Source organism: Rosa rugosa, chromosome 5, assembly GCF_958449725.1.
Source record: "Rosa rugosa chromosome 5, drRosRugo1.1, whole genome shotgun sequence".
NCBI classification, from domain to species: domain Eukaryota; kingdom Viridiplantae; phylum Streptophyta; class Magnoliopsida; order Rosales; family Rosaceae; genus Rosa; species Rosa rugosa.
The window spans coordinates 19,144,527-19,169,806 of NC_084824.1; the positions used below are offsets into that span (position 1 = coordinate 19,144,527).

General features: G+C 39.8%; 3 protein-coding genes across 3 annotated transcripts; 2 read left to right on the top strand and 1 right to left on the bottom strand.

The window, feature by feature from the left end:
* The first annotated feature begins 2,160 nt into the window (after nucleotides 1–2,160).
* On the top strand, nucleotides 2,161–3,882 carry LOC133708036 (peroxidase 24). Its single transcript, XM_062133486.1, has 4 exons — nucleotides 2,161–2,420; nucleotides 2,641–2,832; nucleotides 2,941–3,106; nucleotides 3,334–3,882. The coding sequence occupies exons 1-4, from the start codon at nucleotides 2,208–2,210 to the stop codon at nucleotides 3,732–3,734; spliced, it is 972 nt and encodes a 323-aa protein (XP_061989470.1). The 5' UTR covers nucleotides 2,161–2,207; the 3' UTR covers nucleotides 3,735–3,882.
* A 10,716-nt stretch (nucleotides 3,883–14,598) lies between these two features.
* Nucleotides 14,599–15,348, top strand: LOC133707888 (heavy metal-associated isoprenylated plant protein 19). The gene is made up of 3 exons (XM_062133350.1): nucleotides 14,599–14,693; nucleotides 14,772–14,853; nucleotides 14,952–15,348. Exons 1-3 carry the CDS (start codon nucleotides 14,658–14,660, stop codon nucleotides 15,224–15,226), a joined length of 393 nt encoding a protein of 130 aa, XP_061989334.1. The 5' UTR covers nucleotides 14,599–14,657; the 3' UTR covers nucleotides 15,227–15,348.
* A 1,985-nt stretch (nucleotides 15,349–17,333) lies between these two features.
* On the bottom strand, nucleotides 17,334–21,445 carry LOC133710123 (probable 1-deoxy-D-xylulose-5-phosphate synthase, chloroplastic). The gene is made up of 10 exons (XM_062136118.1): nucleotides 20,926–21,445; nucleotides 20,548–20,676; nucleotides 20,275–20,439; nucleotides 20,021–20,171; nucleotides 19,496–19,767; nucleotides 19,114–19,387; nucleotides 18,697–19,004; nucleotides 18,276–18,557; nucleotides 17,891–18,175; nucleotides 17,334–17,787 (listed from the first exon to the last, which is right to left on the bottom strand). The coding sequence occupies exons 1-10, from the start codon at nucleotides 21,040–21,042 to the stop codon at nucleotides 17,635–17,637; spliced, it is 2,136 nt and encodes a 711-aa protein (XP_061992102.1). The 5' UTR covers nucleotides 21,043–21,445; the 3' UTR covers nucleotides 17,334–17,634.
* Nucleotides 21,446–25,280: the final 3,835 nt, after the last annotated feature.

Consider the following 25,280-nt stretch of genomic DNA (forward strand, 5'->3'; position numbering starts at 1 on the left):
GGTATCGGGGCTGTGCTTGTCCCCTTCGTTTTCTCATTCTGGACACTTTTCATAACTAGCACAAGACCAAAAAATGACAGGAAGGGATCGAAATGTACCAAAAATCAGTCGGTGGCCGGAATTTTTCCAGAAACCGGCGAGCTCCAAAATCGACGTGAAAACTACAACCTCACGCCTCGATCCCTTCTGGAGAATTGTTCAGAACTTCCTTATGAACTCAACAAGCCAAGAATCACAAGAAACGATCGTGTATAGCTCGAGATATCTTGATCCGAAGGTTGGTTGTTCGATCCGCACGGGTCGAGCTCCGACGAACGTGAAAACGTTCGATCCAGTTCCGATCCTTCTTGGTGCTTGTATAGGAAGATGAGGCGAGCTCAATGAGCCAAGAATCAAGTGAAATGGTGCTCTGTAGCTCGAGATATCGAGTTTGGAACGAAAACGAGCTAAACCGGACTCGGGGTCGCCGCCGTCGCTGCCGGCCGTGCCGCCGCGCAAGGTTACTTCTGGGAGCTTCAGGACGTTGAGGCGAGCTCGAGGATGAAGTTTGGGGGGAATTGGTGGCCGGAAACACGAGGAGGATGAGTTGTTTCGTTTTCGGGTGCAACCGGATCGAGCTGGTTTGCCGGACTTTGAGGCTGTGCCGGAGGGGATGACGACGTCCAGCAGGTAAAGCGACCCAAGGCGAAGCCAAGGGGAGTGGTCCGACGTCTAGAGATGGTCGATGAAGGGAGAACAAGGCTGGAGAAACTTGCTCTGTTTCGGTGGCTTTGGAAGGAAGAGAGAGAGAGAAAAGATATGTTTTTTTCTTTTTTTTTTGGAGAGAAAATGAAGTGCTTATGCCGGAGCTTCATTCTAGCTAAGAACGTGGTCAAAAAGCCGTATCAATTATGCTTAATCATGAAAGTTAAAGCATTGAAATCATGAAAGATAAAGCGCTGCCATCATGTAAAGTAAAGCAATGCCATAATTATGTTTTTAGTTTGATTAAAGAAAACAACCGGGTATTACAAAAGCGATCTTATTAAACTGGTGGCTCATTAGATAATTGGTATTGAGATACGACCTACAAAGTCTCTAGATTATACACATGATTCTACAGATCTACTTGAGTATACATCTAAATACACCTTAAGCGCTTGACCTCAAGCGTTTTCTTTTTATTATTATTATTTTCTGATGAACTTCCGCAGTATGAAGAATTTAAAGAAAAAGAATAATACAACAACTATATTATTACAAGAGTATATATATCTCATCTCTACAACACCAACTTAAAAGCAAACAATTATTTAATTATAACAAAAACGAAAATTGGGTCTTCCCTGTTAACTTTAACTATTCAAATGCAAATGTGAACAAATCATTTGCTTCCTTTCTATTCTAACATCAACTAATTTTGCAGATCTCTCCAAGAACCATTAAAATGCTATTGTATAATACATATGCCAGCCGCTCATATAATGATGTCTTTTTGAAGGCAACAACAGAAGACAGTTGTACGTAGATATATACTCGATCTAGGGACGTGCAAATCATGTTACTAGTAATTATTTAGAGACGAAGAACATTAATATTAGTTAAGAAAGGTAACTACCAATTGATGCATGAACTTTGAAATTTTCTCGCTTAATATTCTGTTCTGGACTAATTGAAATATCAAATATCACAATCGAGCCTAATCCATCTTTGCCTCAGTCATATACTCATATATATGGGAATATTGACTATACAGATTGATTATTGTAACAGTTCGTCAAGGGTACCTAGCTTACTAAACCCATGCATCTAGGTTTTTATTTCTGTAATGACTTTCATTACCCAATTAGTTTCACTTAGTGTCTACGTTCTCTCCACCTAGCTACGTACTCTTTCTTCTCCTTTTCCTTTGGCAACAAAGCCATGATTCATTGAAACAAGTGCAATGATTGGCTATGCGCTAGCTAGTATTAATTAGTAGTAGTTGACTCTCTTAATCAATTATATTTCAAATAATTATATCATGAAGGGCAGTTGCATTGACAAAGAGATTTAAATATGTTTTCAGATTATACCTCAAGGAACAAAGAATCAAGTTCGAAAATGTGTTTGTCCCCAGCTAGCTACCTATAAATAGAGAGCTTTGCTTCATTCAACCAGCAAAAAACAATTGGCATTTGCTTCTTGCAGTCATACATTCTCAGTATTCATTTCTGTTGCCAGAGAATATGAGGGCAAACGTAAACGTTGTGTTGGTTTCTCTTCTTATTTTTTTAGCTATTAGTTCTTGTAATGGAGGTCAGCTGAGTCCGGTGTTCTACCGCAAGAGTTGCCCGCAACTTGGAAGAATAGTGAGGAACATTACCTGGAGCAAAGTTGCAGCAAACCCTGCCTTCGCAGCTAAGCTTCTACGGCTGCATTACCATGATTGCTTTGTCCAGGTGGGTATACACGCATTATCAACCTTCGATACACACACCTTGTTTTATGTGTGCACAAATAATATAGACAATTGCGATCATGTTGTTTGAATTGATAATGAACCATTCTTAATTTGCTGGAAGTTGTAGCTCTAGTGGTATGACGATGATGATGATGATGAAAAGCCTCCTAAATCCGGAAAGTAATTAACTTGCTTTTATATTATCTTCTTGTACGTAGGGATGTGATGCATCGCTATTGATAGATTCAACGGACGGCAACACGGCGGAGAAGGATGCAAGTCCAAACCTGTCGATTGAAGGTTATGAAGTTATTGACGAAATAAAAGCCAAATTAGAAGAAGAGTGTCCCGATATCGTCTCGTGTGCTGATATAGTTGCTTTGGCAGCCAGAGATGCTGTTTCTTACCAAGTTCGTAGCTCCATTGTCATAATATGTTTTAGCATACAACAATGTATTTATAATAGGGATCGATTTGATATTAATGTTGATGATCATGAATATTTGGCATATGTGCAGTTTGGCAGGTCCATGTGGCAGGTTTTCGGAGGGAGGAAAGATGGAAGAGTTTCACTTGCCACGGAGGCTGCAAGGGACTTGCCTTCCGGAGGTGCAAACTACACCACACTCCAAGACCAATTTGCTGGTTTAGGGCTAAACTACATAGATCTTGTTGCCTTATCAGGTATATATAACCGTCATATATATTTTCCGACGTTACTTTAGCCTAAACCCTGGTTTATTGCAAGCCCTAGTTCATCTCCATCCCTAAACCCCTTTAACTCACTCTGATTACCTTGTAAGTTCATTCCAAGCCTCTTTTGAAATCATGGCCGGTGTCAGAAAGTTTTTGATGTACAACCGTGTTTTATGACATTCTCATGACTTTAAAGTTCAAAATAAATTGTGTAGGGGCGCATACCATCGGAGTAGCACATTGCGTAGTATTTGCAAGGAGACTGAACTTCACAGGAAAAGGGGACATAGACCCCTCACTTGATCCAGCATATGCAGAGTTCTTGAAAACACACTGCCCCAGCAGACCTAATCCGGCTACCACCGTAGAGCTTGACGAAAATAGCTCACTTTCTTTCGACAGCAACTACTATGTGGGTCTGAGGCAGAACAAAGGCCTGCTCGGATCAGATGCTGCCCTGCTCACTGACCGGCGGGCGGCTTGGGTTGCAAGAAGATTCCAAAATTTCCATGTCTTCATGGCTCGCTTTGGTAAGTCAATGATGAAAATGGGTGACATTGGAATCAAAACAGGAGATGATGGAGAAATTAGGAAGAATTGCAGAGTTATTAATTAATGCTTAAGATCGTCATCTTGGAGTGATTCTCAGTTTCTATAATGTAATTGTTGCTTCTTCTTTTTTTTTCTTTCTTTCTACTAATAATGGGATGTTAATGGATATATAAATAGAAGGTATATATCTTACGGATTTGTTGCAAGTCCATCAGCAAAAGCTGTACGGTATAAAATAAAGAAAAGAAAATCGATCTTCTTCATTTTTGGTTTGGTATATTCATATTTATTTGTTAAACCATGTTCAGAACTACCAGATTATTACCAACTACGTACTGGTCTTGTGATATTTGAAAATTGATCAAGACCACCGTTTGAGATATTGATCTAAACAAGGATGATTTTCATGAAAAGAATCTATACACACACACGCAAATAATATGTGACGGCCGTAAGGAAATATAATATGCGAGGAACTTATGAAGGTCGTGTGTGGTGTGGGGATGGGGAGCGTTTATGGGATTAGTTCATTCATTAATATTATTGTATAATATTGTTACTGTTTAAGAGAACCAGGAATTGAGAGGAAATCACTGTGTATTCTCATTGATAATAGGGGCCTCTTTATATAGAGGATTACAATGCATAGAGTCTGAATCATACAAGGAAAGATAATCTCTAGATTCTTCTAATTAAACCCTATTACCACTAGGTCAAGTAACCTAGAGTTTGGGCCAAACACAAATTAGGATTTTACTTGAACACTCCTCCTTGTGTTGCCCAAACGCAGTGCTTCTCTCGTTGCCTCATTAAAAACCTTGCCGAGTAACAAAAACCCAGTGGGACAAAAATAACCTCAGTCGAAGGGGAAAAAGAGCACAACACACCCTTCATGTTTCGAGACCATACATGTAAACATCTCTCCCTGATGTCTGCATCTCCCCCTGATGACAACGGTCATGGGAGTTCGGATAACTTCCGTAAACGATGCTACCAACATGGTCCTCGAAAGTGGAATTTAGGCAATTACTTAGTGAGCAAGCCTGCCACACTGTCCTCATATTGAACCTAGTTCACTTTGATCTTGAGGAGAGTTTGTTGTTGCTGATTATCCTTGGTGTTGTCGCTTTTGATGCAGTCTTGCTTCAAAACAAGCAGCATTATCCTATATGCTCGTAGGCTCATCTGTGGTAGACTTCAAACTGCAATTGTTCGAACATGCGTAACTATGGATCCAATCCATATACATTTACGAATCACTTCGTGAAGAGCAATAATCTCTGCATTGTTCGAAGATATAGCGACTAGGGTCTGTTCTGTAGACCTCCAAGATATCATGGCCTTTACCCATGGTGAACACTTAACCAGTTTGAAAACGACCTTTGTGTGGGTCAGAGAGATACCCAACATCAGCAAAACCTTCCAAAACACATGTCGTTTTGGTATGGGGATAGTGGACGCAGGCCAGTGTTGGCGGCGTTCCTCGTGTGTGATGGGTCCGAATCCATCATCTCTTTGTAGGGATAGAACAAGCCCATATCAATCATACATCTCAAGTATCGAAAGATATCTTTTACACCAATCCAATGGCGTCACGTTGGCGCAAAGCTATACCTTAGCTAACAAGTTCACTGCAAATGAGATGTCCGGTCTTGGGCATTGAGATAAGTACAATAATGCGCCTATTGTACTTATGTAGGGCACTTCCGCCTCTAGCACATCTTCGCCATCATCCTTCGGACGAAGAGGATCCTTTTCAGGATCAAGACTACGAACGATCATGGGGGTGCTTGAAGGTTTGACCTTGTCAAAATGCCTAAGCATCTATCAACACGATGCTCAAGTTCCAAACCGAGACATAATCGTGTTCTCCCAAAATCATTCATCTCAAACTCGGATTTCAAGTGTTCAGCGGTTTCCCTTAACTCTTTAAGGGCTTCCAATGAAGATCATGTCCAACATGAACCGCGATAGAATCCGAAACTTGTTATGGAAACGCGCAGGCATATCCCTTCCCAATCAAGTAGTCACTTTAGTGAGTGTTTCAACCTTATTGCAAACGCGCTCCGTGGTCTAGAGCCACTTGACTTGGGTAAATGAAGTTCACCATGAACCTTCATGTATATTCAGTATCTAGATCCCCATAGAGATACATAGTGACCACATTCATAAGCTGCATGATCAGTTATTTGGAAACTACCAGACTGACAGGGTAGTGGAGTGTAATGACATCCATTACGAGAGAATATGTCTCATCGTAGTCGATTCCAGGGCGTTTTATGAGAAGCCTTGCGCCATATATAAGGCGAGATTACCATCTCTTTTTCTCACTACGCTTTCTAACGAAGATCCATTAGTCAACAAGTTTTATGTTAGGAGGTGTTGGCATCACTGGCTCAAAAACCTTCCTCTTCGTTAGAGAATCCAACTTAACCTGGATCGCATCTTTCCATTTAGGCCAAATCTCACTACGTTGGCATTCATTCAGCAACGGAGTGTGGTTCGATATCATCGGACTCAAACAAACTCATGCACAACGAAATGCGCAACTACATCATCAATTATGATGGAGTTTCTATCCCACGTCTCATGTACACTAGTGTAAGTTTCATAGAGCTCTATATTCTCAGGAATAGGTTCTGACGTTGAGGCGTCCCCCAACGATAACCATAACCCGGAAGATACTCATGAGACGGATTTTGAGTGTCGATGATCAAAGGATTGGAGTGTGCTAAAGTATCCTTCGAACTCACGGGCCTTCCATGCATCCTAGCTGGGGCCATGGCCTAAAACGCCGGAGTGCCACTCTCTTTGGCGTTGGCGCCATGCCTACCTCCGTGTAGGGTGGCGCTACATCCTCTCGTAGGGACGTCCTTTCTTGCAGGCATGTTTGCAGCATATTTGTGTGATCTCGTCACTTTAACGGGGATCGAGATGAGACATAGTGGGGACAGACTACGACAATTCCTGTCATTCCTGTTGAACATCCATGTTCTTATCTCCCCCTAACGACGGGAAGATTGTCTCATCAAAGTGACATCCGCAAATCTAGCGGTAAGAAGATCGCCTAGCAAGGGCATTTAAGTGGCAGACAATTGTTGGAATCTCAAATCCAACGTAGTTGCCCATTCGTCTGTAAGGAACCATCATAGAGCGTTGTGGCGGCGCAATTGACACATAAAGGCACACTCAAATATGCGTAAGTACGATACTTGTACCCAGTCACTAGCTGTAACGCAGAGGTAGGTTGAGTGGTGGTGGGTCGTAGACGAATTAGCATAGTTGCATGTGATATTGCATCACCCCAAGCGGATATGAGGAGATTGGAGCGCATTACCAATGTCCTGACTACCATCGTAGTCATTTTCGCGACCATTTGGGTGTGTCCATGAGAATATGATGTCCAACATCAATCCCATTGCAATATCCATCGAAAGTCTTCGATGTAAACTCTTTAGCATCGTCAAGTCCAATTGACGGAATAGGATGATCTGGGGTGTGAGCCCGTTGTCATATGATATGTGCTAGGAGTGTAGTATAAGCATCATTTACAGGTGGACAATGGCATCACACGTGACCAGCGTGTTTGCGTGTCAACCAACATCATGAGATATTTAAACGTCCGCAAGTTGGTTGAATCAGTCCACAGAATCCCCACGGATTTGATGTAAGAACATAATGAGTATTTTCATATCCTTTGCGTAGGACGGTCTCAGTCCTAATTTACCGAAGGAACAGGCTTTGCAAAATGAGCGAGAGACCTTAGAAGCAACCAATGAGAATTTTGGTTGGGCATGAGCGTCTGTAGCGCTATTAGAAGCAAAATGTGTGACTACATCTCCCATCATGGCGTTGGAGCCATGGAAATTAGCATGTATGGCGTCATGGCCACTAGGAGGAACAACCATGGCGTTATGCTCATGGTTGGCGCCATTTATGGCGTCATCAGATTCTTGCTTCGTTTTGCTCAAAAGGATGAATGTCCGTGTGAAGTCTTCAGTAGACGGATCATCATGTCATGACTAGGATGATCTATCCTGTCGTGACAAAGCCAATATGTGTCTAAATCCAAGAGATCTTCTCTCATAACTTTATTTGATTTAATAGCTCGAATAGTGACATAGAGTCCACTAGAGAGACACATAAACTTCTCTAAGATGCGCCTTTGTTCGCAATCGTTAGAGGTATTGCAAACGAACTCATCTTCGTTCTCTACATGCGTTTTCGCATGGAATCCATTGGCTATTCATAGGGCAATTTGCCCTAAGAGCGTAGAGAGTTTCTTTGACAGTAATCAAGGTGCCATTTGGCAATGGGAACTTAGGCTATTCCATGTCCTTGAATTAATATTGATGGCCCAACCATCGTAGTCACAAAGTAATATGCTCAGAATCAAAATTGAGTCATAATGAAAAGAACTCGAAATTTTATTCATAAGCCAACGGAGTACATCATTGTCTCTTAACCATTTAGGAGAATCTAATCCAAATGCTAGTTAATGCAAAACAAAGGTAGTCGTTTGACTTCTTTCGGTAACTCCAAAATAAATATGACCAGGTGAGTAGAGAGATGTCGGTGGAGCAAAGCTCGCTTAAGTACCACTTATCTCAAAACCTTCCTAGACATCACACTCATTTTGGATGAGCCAATGTGAAGAAAAACTAAGCCAATGGCATTTACTACATAGTGTGGCAATTGCCAATTTACATCTCTTGGAAAATAAAGACTTAAACAGAATTGGAGATCTATTGATCCTAGCCAGATTTGTAGTCTTCAACCCTTCACTCTAGATCATCTTCTTGATCTTCTTGTTCCATATAGTACGCTTCTCTTGCTTCACAATATGCTTTGTAGGCGGTGACGATTTCTTCACGAGCTCTACAAATGTGTGCCCAATGATCAGACACTCCACATCGAGAACATACATCTCTTTGCTCAAACTCCATTGATTGAGGCGCTTTGAAAGTGTCAATTAGATGGCTCTTGGTGTTTGTGGCGCCACCAACATGGCCAGAGGCGTTGCCTCCCTCTCTCTTTCCACGTTGACCTCTTCGGTTCCGTGTTCGCCTATATTGGCAGTTACCTTCCCAAGTAGAGCGATTATATGGACCAGAACGTCTAGAAGTATCCCTAAGGTTAGGGTTTCACTCTTGGCGCCTTCTCTTAGGGGAGCGACTATAATTGGATTCCGGAATATGCTCTATTTCCACGGATCTCGAATCATAGTTCTTCACAAGGATGTTGTCATGCTTTTCAGCGACATTTATAGCTCTAATGAGCTCATGAAACCTTGTGATCCATCCTGCAGCAACATCTATTCGATAGTTCTTAGCAACCATCAATGCAGAGACGGGGAAGGTAGAGAGAGTCTTCTCAATCAACATTGCATCTGTGATCTCTTTACCACAGAATTCCATTAAGGATTTAATGCAAAGTGCTTCCGAGTTGTAGTCAAGAACTGACTTGAAATCACAGAAGCGGAGGCTGTGTCATCTCACTTCTAGGTCAGGAAGCAGGGAGTCATGGACGTTGCAATATCTTTCTTCGAGTGAGACCCACAGCCTTCTGGGGTCTTCTTCATTCATACACTCGTACTGGAGCGAATCATCCATATGACGAGTCATTAGGATGATGGCTTTCGCCTTATTTGCCTCTAAGGCTGCTCTATTTGCTTCCAAAGCTTGAACTTGCTCAACAATTAGCACATCCTGGCTAGGCTCGAGAATCGTATCCAGGATTCCATCAGCCTTAAGATGCTGGCGAATATCACGAACCCACCTGTGATATCCAGAGCCAGTTGTTCCCAATGGAGCAAAGTCCAATTTGTTCAGGTTACTCATCCTGAAAGAGAACAAGAAATTAGGGTTAGTTTCGGAGCGAAAAAGGCTACCACGAAAACATATAAAATTTCTGAGCGTAGTCGCTTCCAAGAAATTAAATTCCAAGAGGTATTGGATTAGATCGAAACAATGACGTAAGTGGTCGATCATAAATTCTCTACAAACTCTAAGTTTGGAGATCTCAACAAGCTCTAAGCTTGGAGTGAGCACGAACCCCCACAGTTCGGCTTAATTTGGTCTCCCCTATTATGAAGAAAGGGGGGTAGAAGAAGGGATGTTGGAAGTCCCCGAGAAAAGAAGAAAAGAATGAAAAAAGTCATCGGGGAGTGGCCGGAAATTCTTGACTGGAAAAGTTACTGTAGATGGGAGGAAATTCTTGACTGGAAAAGTTACTGTAGATGGGCGGAAAAAAGTCACCGGAAAGTGGCCGGAAAAAGTCGTCCGGAAGTGGCCGGAAAAAGGTTGACCGGAGTTGACCGATCTGCTGACGTGGCAGATCAGTTGCTGACGTGGCAGGCTGACTGGATTCCTGCGTGGACGCTGAGGTGGCTCTGGGCTGGTCCTTCTGCTTTTGGGCCTAGGGTTTTTCCTTTCTTTTGGGCCGAAGCTAAAGTTGGGCTGCTTCTGCTGGGCTGGGTTGACTGAGGCAGGGTTGACTGAAGCAGGCGGCGGTTCGGTGGTGCAGTATCTTCAGGAGGCCGGTTCGGATGTTTCCAGGCCGGTTCCAGTGATGGTTTTTCCAGTTCCTGGAATCTGGGGACGAGGTTCAGCTACTGACAAAAGATGGCAGTGGAAGGTGGACGGGAAGATGGCAAACCAGGCAGGAGATCTTCGGATTCTTCTTGGGAGGCCGGTTTGGTCACTTCCGGTGGTCGGTTCAGGTAGATTCCGGCCGGTTCTTGGTTCCTGGAGGTGAGAGCTTCAAAGTGGGCGGCGGAGGTTATTGGGATTTGAAGGCTACGAATTTAGGGTTTCGGGTTAGGGCTTCGTGCTGATAACGTGTTTAAGAGAAACGGGAATTGAGAGGAAATCACTGTGTATTCTCATTGATAATAGGGGCCTCTTTATATAGAGGATTACAATGCATAAAGTCTGAATAATACAAAGAAAGATAATCTCTAGATTCTTCTAATTAAACCCTATTACCACTAGGTCAAGTAACCTAGAATTTGGGCCAAACACAAATTAGGGTTTTACTTGAACAGTTACGTATTAAAGCCCACCACATGTATACATGAATCCCTGAATATGTTAAGTACGACTTTGCCAAAAAAACAAATATATGTTGAGTACTAAAGCAAAATCCCCAACCTTGTAGACAGTTGCGCGTGAGATGCAATGCTGCAAGTAACCATTACCACCACCAATTTAACTATTAAAGGGGCCTTGATCTAAGGCCCAAATTTTAACTAAAATATTCCCGCTTCCCTTACAAACAGATAAAAATTCCCACTCGTCTATATGGGAGGGCAGAAGCACGCCACCAAAAAGAAGAAGCTCAACGAGGTCCACAAACAAATCGTCGACGAAAGAGAATGCTACGAATTCTATTAGCTCCAGGAGCAAACCTACCTCGTCGCGGAAGTAATTTTATTCTCCTCTTCTTCTAACCAATCAACCTTATCTACGATTTAAGGTTAAGGTTTAGGCCAAGGTTTTCAAAATTCTTTGGTTAATCCCCTAATTATCTTGAATTTATTGTTGTAATACCCCGAGTTATTAATTTCAGATGATTTCCGGAAATTAATAAGTTGTTGCTTTGGGTGATTATTTGTTTTTGGGTGCCTTTCATTTGTTTTGTGGTGAAGTGGAAGTATTTCGGACAAATAATTACTCGAAACGTTTTATTTCGAGTGGTCAAGAGTTGACTTTTTATTCGTTGAGTTTCTTCAAAAACTTTCTTCATGAAAGTCGTAGAGCACATCGATATAAGTTCGTGGGCATGCGGCACGCGGAAATTGGAGAAAGAAGTTATGATCAACGGCAGTTCTTTCCATTTTTGGAAACTTTATTATAAATAGGAATTTTGGTCCGAAAATATCATATTTTTATTTTTGGAAAGATTTCCAAAAAAAATTGAAACCCTAATTCTCTAAAAAAATCTGGTTGACCCGACCCGGATTTATCTCAGCCGTCCGGCGTTCTCTGACGACACCACCACCATAGACTTGATCGCTTCGACCTCGCCGTCCTCCCCTCCGAGCTGGTTTCCTCCGATTCACACTGTACATGGTGGATCAAACCTCGATTTCACAGCAGCGGCAGACCCTCGTACGCGCCGTCGCCAAATCCGGGTTATGCAAGGATCGATTCGTCGTTTCAGGCCACGTCCGAGCTGCACGACCACCATAGATGGAATCAGAGCCTCACCATTCATTAAAACCCCTTGGACCCGACCTCCTTTTCCGGCCACCCCGTGGACCACCGCAGCTCTGCCATAAGATTTTAGGGCCTCTCAATTAGGTATGTGGAATCCGAAGATTGTGAAGTTTTGGAGGAGTGGAACTGTTGGGTTGGTTTTGTGTATATCAAGAAATGGGATTTGGAATGGTTAAAGGTGATGAAGTGTAGTTATGTTAATCAATTCTGAATTTGGAAAAGAAGGATGGACTCGAGCGTGATTACTTGAGATAGAACGAAGGTTCAATAGTGAAAAATGACTGGATGGAGGAATTTTTCGAGCTCTTGACTTGGGAGGGATAAGCTTGACGGCTATTGCAATCGATTCACTGTGAGTGGACATTTGATTTCAAAATAAATTATGCATGCAGTATTACTTTTGAGCGTTTATTTATTATGAGATATACTTATGATTTGAGTCTTTGAGATTTTATGATTTTATGGCTTATTGAGATCAGTTTTATGAGCTGTGATTTATCGAGTATTTGATTTACGCTTTTGATGATTTATGAGGTTGATTAAGTTGAGATTGAGTTTCACTTTCCGAAAGCTTTTATTTAATTATTGAGATTGAATTTCGAGATATTATGATTTCTTTCGGAAATTTGATGAATTATTGAGATTTTGTGATGATTTCTATTGAGCATTTTGAGTATCGAGTTTTGAGAGAGTAATGGAGATTTAAATGTTACAAGTTTGATAATTAGATACTTGAGTATGATCGCTTTCTCGAGAGTTCACGAATTATGTTTTCGACGATTTATTATTGATCAACGAGTTAATATTGAGTTTCTTTTCCGAAAGCATTTATTAATGAGATTGATTCCAGTTATCTGAGGGGGTAAATATGTTAGCGCATGCATGCGTTATCTGGTCGGCAGTACCCTCCAGGTAATAGTCTGGTCGGCAGTACGTTCCAGACAATATTCTGGTCTGCAGTACCCTCCAGACAATATTCTGGTCGGCAGTATCCTCTAGAATATTCCGGTCGGCAATACCCTCTGATGCGTCATCTGGTCGGCAGTACCCTCCAGATGGCATGAGATAGTTAGTCGGCAGTATCCTCTAACTATCTATGATTAGTCGGCAGTACCCTCTAGCCATTACCTCCTCGTCCGGTCGGCAGTACCCTCAGATGCGTTTCTGGTCGGCAGTCCCCTCCAGGTGGCATGAGATGACTAGTCGGCAGTTCCCTCTAGTCATCGCCTATTTTGAGATTTGAGTATTTATTGAGATTATGAGATTTTCAAGAGTTTTACCATATGATATTTATAGTATAATTTGAGATATCAGTATTTTGAAATATATTACTATTGAGTATTTAATTTAATGAGATTTATGAGACTTATAAAGTGATCTGAGATATTTCTTTATAAGATGTTGATTTTGAGATGATTTGAATTCATTTTGAGATATCAGTACTAGAGAATAATCGAGAGTATTATTAGTTTTGCACTGCATGCTCGATTTTTAAGGGAATAACTTGGGAAAGCATTAAATAATTGTTTTACCTTATTTACAATTATTTATTTTTCTTCCACTCACTCTAACAGTTTTTAAATGCTTTTTCCTGGGTTTTTAGGTTTTACGTGCCCAATCTGCAGATAGGTTGAGGTCGAGCATACGTAGGAGTCGAGGCATGGTATTTGCCACTCCCGTCATTGATGTAGGTTATATTTTTAACGTACTTGCATTCTATTCAGTTCATTGTCTAGTACCTCTTATTACCAATATTTGTATAACTTTCTATTTGAGTAGATTCAAACTCATTGAGATTGTTGGGAGTTAGTATTGAAATTGTGGGGAGCAGTAGGCTCCAGGAGATGAGGATGAATATAATTACTCAGGATTGTTATAATGTTTTTACAGGTTTTGGGTAGTATACTTTTAGAGGAAATTATGCAAAATTTTTGCTAGAATTTCTTCTAATGTGGACCCCGGAGAGCCACTTCAGATTTCAGGGTGAAATCAGGGATAGGTCTTGTCAGTTTAGCTTCCTTTCCTTTTTCTAACAACCTTCCCAGAATGGGCTAGTCAGAGTCACAGTGACACCTTATTGGGTTGGTGCAATTGGCATGGAGAGCTTATTATGTAAGCGATTATCTTTCTTAGAGGAGGGTATCCTCGACGGGGAACTTTGTTATCAAGAGATGGTCACCATCTGATGGTGTTCCTACCTCTGACTTGATGTTAGCAATTCTTTTGATACATATTCCCTATTCTTTGCATTTCAGTAAGCTAAATTGGTTTCATAGGAATGTTACGTCTGGTGGGTTATTCTACATAGATTTCTAATTCTACGGTACATGCATGTGCGTGCAATTACTTATCACATTACAGAAATGAAAATTAAACCTTAAAAAGTTATTTTATTTGGTAACTAATCCATTGATCATCTTATCTACCAACTATAAATATCATCTTATCTACCAACCATAAATAGCATCAAATACAACTAGCTAGAGTGGCAGTTATTTTTTATTTTTATTATTATTTTTTCTGGAGAAAGAGAATTTTTTTTTTTTTTTTTTTTTTGAGAAGACTGGAGAAAGAGAATTGAAAATAAGCATAGTGAAGATAGTTAATTTTTTTTCCGACAAGGAAGGATGTCCCTGTTTGATTTAGAAAGTTAGTAACTGGAATAGCAAACGCAAACTGAAACTACCTTTTCAAGGCATGCATATATATCGTTTCCATATCCCTTTTCACCTTGCATGGTCGATTTGCCTTCTCATTTAACAGTTTAAATGGGAAAGAAGAAGAAAAATGAGCAAGAAACCAAAGTAAGATTTACTATTCTATTACTAATTATAACTGAGACTCAAAATCACAGAATTACAATTAGGCTTTTTACCATGTAGGTAGTCGTTGCAGAATTCAAAGTCTCAATGCACTGCAATGCATGTGAAAGAATAGTTGCCAAAACCCTATTGAAAATCAAAGGTTATATTTGTTCTGCACCCTTTCTCTCTCTTTTCAATCAAACCCTAATTGATCGTTAATTATATTTTATTTTTGTATTTACTTTCTGGGTTCATTAGGGGTGGAGCAGTTTGCAACAGACATGAACAACCACAAGGTTGTGGTAACGGGGAAGATTGATCCAGAAAAGGTTTTGAAGAAACTAAGGAAAAAGACGGGGAAGAAAGTAGAGATTATTGATGACAAGGACGAAAAACCAAAAGACGCGTCTGATGAAGGAAATTGGGCAAGACCATTAATTGTTCATCCACTCATGTTAGATTGCTGCAAGGAGAGCGATCAGTTACTTATGTTGTTTAGTGATGAGAATCCAAATGCTTGTTCCATAATGTAAAGAGGATAGCATACCTACATTTTGTGGTTTGGTTTATTTGAGATTGGACATTAATTGGAAGTTCCGCACACCATTTTGGGAAATCCGGAGAATTGTTGGTCTAGACAAGTCTACCTGTAATGGACACACTACTGCTGACGAAATTTCATCGATAAAAAATTCCTGTAAAAAAAAAAATTAGACTCTATTGAAAAAATAAATTATACAAGTGAAGTTTTCGTCAGGAAAAGTCACTCTTTAAAAAATATAAAAATAGACACAAATTTGTCGGAAAAAAAAAATTCAGCGATAAACTTCTCCCATAAAAAAAATTAAAAAATAATGCACATTTGCCAATAACAATTCTTCATTAAAAGCCTCATAAGAAAAATAACATGAAAGGGACAGTCTTCTGCCATTCCTTTAGAGAGTGCAGCATTCTACTACTTTGCCTAAGAGCAACTCCAACAGTTTTCTCATATTTTGATTTTTCTCTACTTTAAGGAAAAATGAGCCTCTTTTGCTCCAACAGATTCTCTATAACTATCCATATTTTAGGGAAAGTGAGGAAAGAGAAAACCAAATTCCCTATATTTACAGCAATCTCTAAAAATTTAAGGAAGAATATGGAGATTTTAGAGATTGCTGTAAAATAGGGAATCTGTTGGAGTTGGAGAAGAAAAAAATGCTAAAGTTTTGACTTTTACTTCCCTATTATATAAAAATTATAGGGAAGCTGTTGGAGTTGCTCTAACAACACGACACTTGTATTCCTTTACTACAACTTCGATTTCATGCTTTAATAAGTGGCTCCCAATTTCACTCATTGCTAAACGAACAAAAATTAATCCATGGAAGAGAATATTAAAAGGGAATCCTGACCAAAAGCACCAAAATATTAGAAGTTCTTGTTTAAACTTTTTTCAATCTGGGTTTATTATTAATCTAGAGTTCGCAAGACCGGCCCTACATGTCACTACCGAGTACTAAGTTGCCTTTGTATCAACCTATGCATGGAATTAATGTTGGTCTCGCCAATGAAATTGACATGTTTCTGGTGGCCACCTTGGCCTCTGATATATCTATTACCACAACCTAATTTCTCCTCTCTCTCTCAATCAGTCAACATCTCCCACTATCATATTTTCAAATGAAAGGAGATGCAGCACCGACCTACCCACCTCTCTGCTTGTGACAGATATTCAGATTATTAACGAATGGAATTTGTACCCCAGAGAAAAGTCTCTAGTGCTTTATCACCAACGTGCATGCATCATTGCCAAGAGCGTTACCAAGACTAGATTAAATGCTAGAAAAAGATGCATAACAACACTCCCTACTCTTTTCCACAACTCCTATCTGATGCATGCATCCTAAATGTAGTTGAAATTGTCGAATTTGCATGATTGTGGATTTGCACCTCGATCTCTTCGTCAAATTTCGAGTTTTCCGTCTAATGGAAAAACATGGCCGGAATAGATAGGCTTGTTCACTCCGCCATGTCGATGCCAGGTCTCTGCCATGTGGCAAATTCAAAATCAAAGAGTTAAAAAAAAAAAAACGCTTTTTAAAATATGAGATTGGATGAAAATTGAAGATTACAAATTTAAAATAACATTTAATTTGCTAAATAAATAAAGATAAATTATAAATATTTCATTAATCAAGGTTTAAAAACAGCTTCACCAACTCTAACTGTTTTTTATTTTCGTTCCGCAACTTCACTGGATCCAAAACGTTATTTTTAAAAATAATTTTGAATACAATCTAGATGCAAAGAATTTTTATTATTGTTGGTGAGTGGTGAATGGGTGATGATGTTCTTTTCTTTTGTTTTATTTTATATCATTACTATTATTATAAAATTGACGGGCAGATAATGCAATAAGCTGCAATTAACATATCTTTGGCTAAAAATACTAATAGGCTGTATTTTCATATCTGAAAAAATAGATTTATAAAATTTTTGGAGATGTACTTTTTTAGTTAAAATTTCTGTGTTCTTGGTGCACACAAGACATTCACCATGCACATCCAGTATCACCAAGTTACCTTGTGCAAAACAGTGATGATGGGATTCTTCTCACCCAAACTAGGGATCAACAATGATTTAGCAAAGAACTGGATAAGTATTTGAGAACTCTGAATTGGATTGCCAAACAGTTCATAACATACATATAAGTTGACACAAATGCAAAAGACACAAGAGCCCCCTTCTAGTCTACTAAATCATTCCTGCATTTATAGGACACACTAAACTCTCTGTGACTTCAACTAGTTGGAGCTGCTAAATGATGTACGGAATTGGTTAAGTTTGGCTTCAACTAATGCTACTCTTTACTGATATATGTCCCTACTTTTATACAGATGGAAAGGTCAAATATAGAACCTGACAGGTCTCACTCATTCTGAGAATGTACACTTTATTCTCAGAATGACATTACCTCCAATGCCTCTCTTGTTTGTCCAAGGATGTTGAATACTGTTGCTGCTAGATGGCATGGAGTGAGTCCGGCATCGGCCAACTGATCAGCCGGGGCACCATGGTCAATGTACCGATCAGGCAGAACCAGAGGTCTCCACTGCAAGTTATTGACAATGAAAATGAGTATCCGATGAGTTCAATGCTAATCCAAATTACTGAAATATAACATTTGTCAGGATTTCATAACAATATATTCCTACCTTCAGTTTTCCATCAAGAAGGCCATCAAGTGCCAGGAACTGAACAACATGAGAACCAAACCCACCAATGGATCCTTCTTCCACAGTAATCAAAAACTCATGTGATTTTGCAAGTTTGCGAACTAGAGCATGATCCAATGGTTTGCAAAATCGTGCATCAGCAACCGTCAGACGCAAGCCAAGAGGTTCCACCAAAGTTGCTGCAGCCAAACATGTCTGAACGGCTGATCCATAGCCCAAGAGTGCAACTCTTTCTCCTTCAATCAATATTCTTCCTTTTCCCACCTGCATGACAATTGCCAAACATGTAATTAATTAGTAATGCACTATTCAGATATTTCATCTCTATATAGGTACTACAGTAACTGAGACAGTTGAACGTCACCTCAAGAGGAGTGCCTTTATTTCCTGTCGGCAGCTCCACACCAACCCCATTTCCTCTTGGGTACCGGAAACAACTTGGGCGGTCATCAATGGCAGCAGCAGTGGCTACCATATGGAAAAGCTCTGCCTCATCAGAAGGAGCCATGACCACCATGTTTGGCAGGCATGCCATAAAAGTAACATCAAAAGCCCCACAATGTGTGGGACCATCAGCCCCAACAAGCCCAGCTCTATCCATAGCAAATCTCACAGGCAGTTTCTGCAAATCCACATCATGTACGACCTGTGGCATGAACCCAGAAGACATCATTTTTAAGTTAACTATCTTTTACTAATGAAATAAGTATCAAGAAATGAAACCATGATAAATTCTGACAGAAGATGATAATCAAGCTGAAGACTGAAGAAGATGTTCGGCTTGCCTGGTCATAAGCCCTCTGCAAGAAAGATGAGTAAATTGCGCAGAAAGGTTTCAGGCCTTCACAGGCAAGACCTGCGGCAAAAGTAACAGCATGCTGTTCTGCTATTCCAACATCAAAGCATCTTGTTGGAAAACGGCGGAGGAAGAGATTCATGCCTGTTCCACCTCCCATTGCAGCATGGATTGCTACAATATCTTTGTCCGCTTCAGCTTCTGCAATCAAAGCCTCTGCAAAGTATGTTGTGTAAGACTGTGTGCTAGCATTGGCTTTGAACTGCTTTCCGGTTGCCGGATCAAACTTGGCCACTCCTGCAGAAGCAAAAGCAGAGCTAATTTAGTCATCTTTGGTATACTATACTGGGATGCAGACCATATCTACAATAAAATTTAAATTATTTCTATGAAATTCTGTATTTACCATGGTACTTGTCTGCAGCCTTCTCCGCATATGGATATCCCCGGCCTTTCTCAGTGATAAGGTGGATCAGGACAGGACCTGTTGTTTGCGTGGTTTTAACCTCTTGCAGTATCGCTATGAGGTCATCCACATTGTGACCATCGACTGGACCAATATAATATAGTCCAAGCTCTTCAAACAATGTTGAACCAGAGCCACTGATCATTCCACGAGCATACTCATCAACTTTTGCTGCCAGTTCATGCACAGAACCACCAATTTGTTTTGTAACTCCCTGCAATAACATCAGATCAAAGTTAAACCATATGACCAGATACAGAATTAAAATCTTAGCCTCTGATCTGTAGAATCTGAATTATGCTTAGCCTTCAGATATACTTACTTTGGCAACCTCTCTTAATTCTCTAAGTGGCCTGTTTGATTGCAACTTACTGAGAGCACTACTCAAAGCTCCTACTGGAGGGATGGGTCCATCGAGATTGGCAGTAGGTAAAGAAACCTGTTTATTGTCATTGAGAATAATTATCATGTCGGAATCAAGGTAACCCGCATTGTTCATGGCTTCATAAGCTTGCCCTGCTGTCATGGCACCATCACCTATAACAGCAACTACATGATTGTTTTTTCCCTTTAGATCCCTCCCTACGGCCATTCCTGTAGTGGATTAACATCCAAACTGTTATAACCAAAGATCGCAATATCTAATTATTTTGAGTTGAGACCACATTTTCAGACATTGAAACACAAGACAGTGGATCATCAGACAAAAGGTGGCTGTATGAATGATGATAACATGCTACATTGTGAAATTTTCCATGACACAAAATCCATGATGCATGTATATCAAATGCAAGTGCTTATCTCCTACATATAAACAATTAAAGATTCGTTGACAAGGAATAATTACCCAGGCCAGCTGAGATAGTAGTGGAACTGTGACCAGTGCCAAAGCAATCATACTCGCTCTCCGACCGTTTTGTGAAACCAGCTAACCCATTGGTCTGCCTCATAGTGTGCATCTTATCTCTTCTCCCAGTCAAGATTTTGTGTGGGTAAGACTATGAATCAAAACAGCTCACAATGAAATATCGAAAAAATTCTTAGTCCAAATGTTTTCCAATATATGTAAATGCTTTGAACCAAAGAAGGTAAGATTAAAACCTGATGACCAACATCCCACAGAATCCTGTCCTGAGGAGCATTGAACACATAGTGAAGAGCCACAGTGAGCTCCACAACACCGAGGCTTGAGCCTAGGTGACCTCCGGTTTTCGAAACGTTGAAGATGACATCAGACCTCAGCTCATCAGCTAATTGTTTGAGTTCCTGCAATTAACAGTTTACCATAAACAGATTAAATTAAAATCTATGCAAAGACAAAGACGGTTATTAAATAACATTTACTGATAGGCTTTCAGTTATGTCTGTATTTACCTTGAGAGAGAGGTTTTTCATGTGAATTGGATAATTGATAGTGTCCAAGAGAGGAGTGGGTGGTCTTTGTGAGTGATACTCTCCACTCTCTGACAGTGAAGCACAAATCCCAATTGGCCTTTTCTTTACCTGTCTCAAATAACAACAAACAAACAAAAAAAACACCATTAACAAGCGATCTTATCTTTGAGCAACAGCTTTTGTTCAGTTTCTACAAGACTAAAAATTTCGAAAACAAGAACCTCAACCATAAACCCAGTTACAAAAAATTCTTTAGATTGAATCATGACCAACAAAAGCAAGCAAAACCCAGTTTTCCTGAGCCATGCCATGAGTTGGGTTGTGTTGAATTCACAAGATATAGACATCTTTGCTAACCTGATTGAAGAGCTTATGTTGGTAAGGACATGGCAGAACTGGTCCAAAAGAGAAATGGGATGATGAGAAGTTTGAGGTGGGTTTGTGAGCTGGGATTGAGAATGTGCTGAGAGCCATTGCATGTAGCAGAACAACAAGCAGAGGTGAAAGAGAGCTTCAAAGCTGAGATTGGAGAGCAAACAGGAGATGGACCCAGAACAGATGAGAGTAGTGAGGAAAACTGGATGAGGTCTGAGGGGAATAATAAGGGAGAGCAGTTGTTGTTTGTTTCCACTGAGGAACCAGTGATGGTGGTGATGGAAGGTGTGAGGGTGTCAGTGGAGGTTAATAAAATAACCAGAGAGAGAAAGAGAAACCGTAATGCGTTATGGTGTGTGGTGGATTGTAAGTTAGTGTCCAATCGGCCTTGGAAGTTAAAGAAAGACCTTCAGGACCAAAATTGGAAGACCAGAAGAGGCTTACAGTGCCCCTTCCATACCTGTAGCAATGGCCAGCACCAATGTTTCAGGATCAAGGTTTGCATGTGCTCATTCATTGGCCCACGTCATAGGAAATCACAAGAGGATAGATACATGATAGGCATCAATACAGCATTACACCAACCCCATTTTGACAAATTGCAATATGTGGCTGATGTGGCAACACCATTCTTTGCCATGTCATCACTTTTAATTGTATCAAATTTACCCTCCATTTTCTTTTTTCTTTTTCTTTTTTTATTTGAAATTTAGTCATTAGTGTTTTGACAAAATCTGATTTCATACTCTTTCTAACGAGAAAATCTTGAGTAGAACCATGATGTGTTATAGTACGGATAATGAGGTAACGTATAAGAAAAGAAGAATCTAGTTCGTTACGATCCTTAACGACTATTAACGAGAAAATCTTCCGTAGAACAGTTATGTCATTACCGTAAGGACAAAGTATAATCATTAGGACTACATGTATTGAAAAGAAAAGGAACAAGTTTATAACGCCTCATAACAACTCCTAGCAAAAAAAATCTTGTGCAAAACGGTTATATCATTATTGTACAGACAAAATAACATCACTCAACGTAGGACATCATATAACAAAAATGATAAAATTAATTTGTTGCACCAATACTAACGAGAAAATTTTGTTTAAATTTTCAAATCATTATTGTATTATCCATGGATACAACAACATGCACTGAATACAACAAAATCGGTTCGTTCTGCCTCGTAATTATTATAATAAAATACTTGAATTTTGGTTAAAATTCAAAAATTGAAGGTTATTAATTGTTAATTAAATTTTGAAAAGAAAAAAAATAACAATTACAAAATGAGAATAAAGAATGTATAAGAAATCTTTTTCTCTATACACATAGTATGTGGGTTATAAAAAATGGAAAACTTTAAAAACACATGTATAAGGTTACTTTTGATGAGCCACCAAATTAATATGCTTTTCGTCCTTTGTTATTATGAATAATTTTTTCTTTTGATGTGACTAGATGTAGAATTTTTGAGATGACTATCTACCATTTGGCTACGATATTGTAACATGCTATGTATAATAACAATTTACAATGTTTCTTCATCATTGTTGTCATGCGATTCCTTTTTTTTTTTTGAGTAAAAAGGTCATCAATTCATTATAATTTAGCAAGCAGTACAACAACGACGTACCCCTAAGGGTCGTCATAAAACGTCGTTTACAGAGTACTCTAAAATCATATTCTAAAGATAGAATAAGAAACCAAATACCCCAAGTACACCCACCTTTTAAAGTTACGCACTTTTATTCTAAACAAGAACTAAGAACTCGGAAGGGTTAAAAGAACAACAAAGTTAATAGTTCCTACGACCTGAAGAAGAAATTAAAGAGTACTAGGAGAAGAGGATGAAAATTCACCCTCAACTCCATCATCTGAAAAAACAAAGCAACATGTAGTTAGGGCCCAAGACACCCTAATCCAGCAGCCCCAAATTAAGCATAGGGCCAGCCCACACCCAAAGAAACCTGAGCCAAAAATGCCCAAAGCCAGGAGACCAAACGCTAGGGTTAGAGCTCCGATCAAACACGGCCCAGTGGGTGACACCTGCACAACCACCACCTCCGTCCCGCGCCGCCGCCGTAAAGCACTGGTACCATTCCACCAACAAGCCACCACGACCAAGCCGGCACAGACCACTCCCAGACGGAGTCAGAGCGCCGTCCTTCACCAACACCAAATTGCCGCCATCAACTTCAGCAGCAGCAGCTGCGACTGGCCCTCGATGATGCTCTGGGCTCAAGCAGGTTGTTAGGCTGCCATTGACGCGAATACCATAGGGTAGAAAACCCCTCCACCTCCACGGATCAATTGCGTTATCCCCATAGCCTCCATCACCCGACCCATCAGGAATCAAAGAAAGAGCCAATCCCGGGTCAAACAGTCCTCCATCAAAACGGCTAACAGCGAGTCCAAGGAGAAGGAAAAGCAAAGAGAAACGACTTGCAGCGCACCCTAAAGCAAAGCATGACACGCCGAAGAAGGGGGAGTTTGTGGCAATAGCCATAGATTTGGAATTTTGTCGAAGGCGAGAGGGCCAACGAGGAAACCCTAGCAGAGCGGCTAGGTCATAAAAAGGCTATAAAGAGATATTTAGAACTTGTTGTCATGCGATTCCTGACAAAGATGTGAATAAAAATATAACACTTTGTCAAGGCGGTGTAATAATTCTAAACAGTATTGAACTATATGAAACTTTCCAATCTTGTTGAAAAATGTGAAAACTCATATAACCAAAAAAAAAATGTGAAACTCATCATCTTGAAGAGGATTGCTACCTATGCTCTCTCAAACTCGTAGCCGTATTCTTGCTGGAATTCTGCTTACCACCCGGAATAGATACCACCTCCATTTTCAAAACCCTAGCACTAGATGAATAGAAGAGGGACAACCTAACCATGGTCAATAACAACGATTCTTCCCGCATCTCTTCCAATTCTTTCAACGGCAGCTTATCACAGTCATCGACATCATGCTCAAATATATCGCAGTGCCTCCAAAACCCCTTAATTCTTTCAAAAACAAACCTCAATTCCGGCTTGACATATGATGATAGTCAAGCCATCATCGTGTCTCCAACTCTAGCCTAACCTGTTGCTCCTCCTCTTTGCGATGCAAGGCCATTTGAACAAAGCGGATGACTTGTCCCATCAAACGTCCACCAGAGAAAGTGACGTCAGGTTACGTAACGCTGGCGGGAGACCATTCACCATGATCCACGTTTTCAATGATGGAGGTGGAATTGAATTCATTGGTGGAAGACTGTCGTATTTTGCCAAAACCACTATCGTATTCTTGTAAAACCACGGTCCGCCATGAAGAATTTAATAATTGATTGATGACCCTAGCAAACTCCATCCTTATTGTTGGTTGAGAAGAGTTAGGAAAAATAGAGCTATCTTAAAAATCTGTATTGAAATCAAATCCAATACCCAATAAAAAAAAAATAAAAAGTAGTTCATATTTGGTTCTCCGGATTCATTCCTAGATGACCAAAAAACTGTTAATCCAGGGCTTCTAAATTTATATTTTTCATATTATATTCTTGTTGCCTCTAATTAGGTCTTCGTATCAAAATCTCCTCATTTGGTATTCATACCTCATCTCAAATTTTTTTGCCATTAATCTTCGTATTTTTCTTTCCCTTCTTTTTCTCAATACCCCTCACTGTATATCCTTCACACCACCAATGTCCGGGAACATTCTCCGGTCACCTTCCGTGATGCCACCGACCAGTTTTGGATTTTAGTCTACTACAGTACTACTTCGAAACATGCACTACTTTTCATGTATCGTACCATGTTGCTTGTAGCTTTCAGAGGGAATCGATTCCTTGAAAATTCATTAGAATGTCGATGAGTTCTTAGTAGAGCTGCCAGTTGGTTTGGTAATTACCAAACCGACCGAATACCAACCAATGTTTTAGGTTTGGTAAACCGACTTTTTGGTAACCGAGACCGACAAAACCGAAATAAAAAATTACCGAAACAGTTTGTTTGGTTTTGGTAAATACCGAATCTACTGATTATCTAAATATTAGCTTTATATGCTATGGTTTTCAATACACATAAATGTATAGTAAGAAATAAACATAAAAAATTTCATAATAGCATGAACATTACAACATCTGCTACATTAATAGTACATGTATTTTAAGTAACATGGTCAAAGATGGTTAAATAACCTAGTTTTATTGAAAATTGCTAAACAATGTCATATGTACAAAAGAAAGCTATAATAAGTAGATGAATACAAAGTTTACGACTATAAAATTGAAAAACCTAGTATTGTTCATTCTAATTTATATTACAAATAATTAATTGTTTTAAAGTTG

Excerpts from the sequence above, each read along its gene's own strand:
- LOC133708036 (XM_062133486.1), top strand. The coding sequence starts at position 2,208 with ATGAGGGCAAACGTAAACGTTGTGTTGGTTTCTCTTCTTATTTTTTTA. Across the intron at positions 2,421-2,640 it reads ACCATGATTGCTTTGTCCAG|GGATGTGATGCATCGCTATT; the intron begins GTGGGTATACAC and ends TCTTGTACGTAG. Across the intron at positions 2,833-2,940 it reads GAGATGCTGTTTCTTACCAA|TTTGGCAGGTCCATGTGGCA; the intron begins GTTCGTAGCTCC and ends GCATATGTGCAG.
- LOC133707888 (XM_062133350.1), top strand. The coding sequence starts at position 14,658 with ATGGGAAAGAAGAAGAAAAATGAGCAAGAAACCAAA. Across the intron at positions 14,694-14,771 it reads AAAATGAGCAAGAAACCAAA|GTAGTCGTTGCAGAATTCAA; the intron begins GTAAGATTTACT and ends TTTACCATGTAG. Across the intron at positions 14,854-14,951 it reads AACCCTATTGAAAATCAAAG|GGGTGGAGCAGTTTGCAACA; the intron begins GTTATATTTGTT and ends TGGGTTCATTAG.
- LOC133710123 (XM_062136118.1), bottom strand. The coding sequence starts at position 21,042 with ATGGCTCTCAGCACATTCTCAATCCCAGCTCACAAACCCACCTCAAAC. Across the intron at positions 20,172-20,274 it reads TGTGGGATGTTGGTCATCAG|TCTTACCCACACAAAATCTT; the intron begins GTTTTAATCTTA and ends TTTGATTCATAG. Across the intron at positions 18,558-18,696 it reads TGCAGAGGGCTTATGACCAG|GTCGTACATGATGTGGATTT; the intron begins GCAAGCCGAACA and ends TTCATGCCACAG.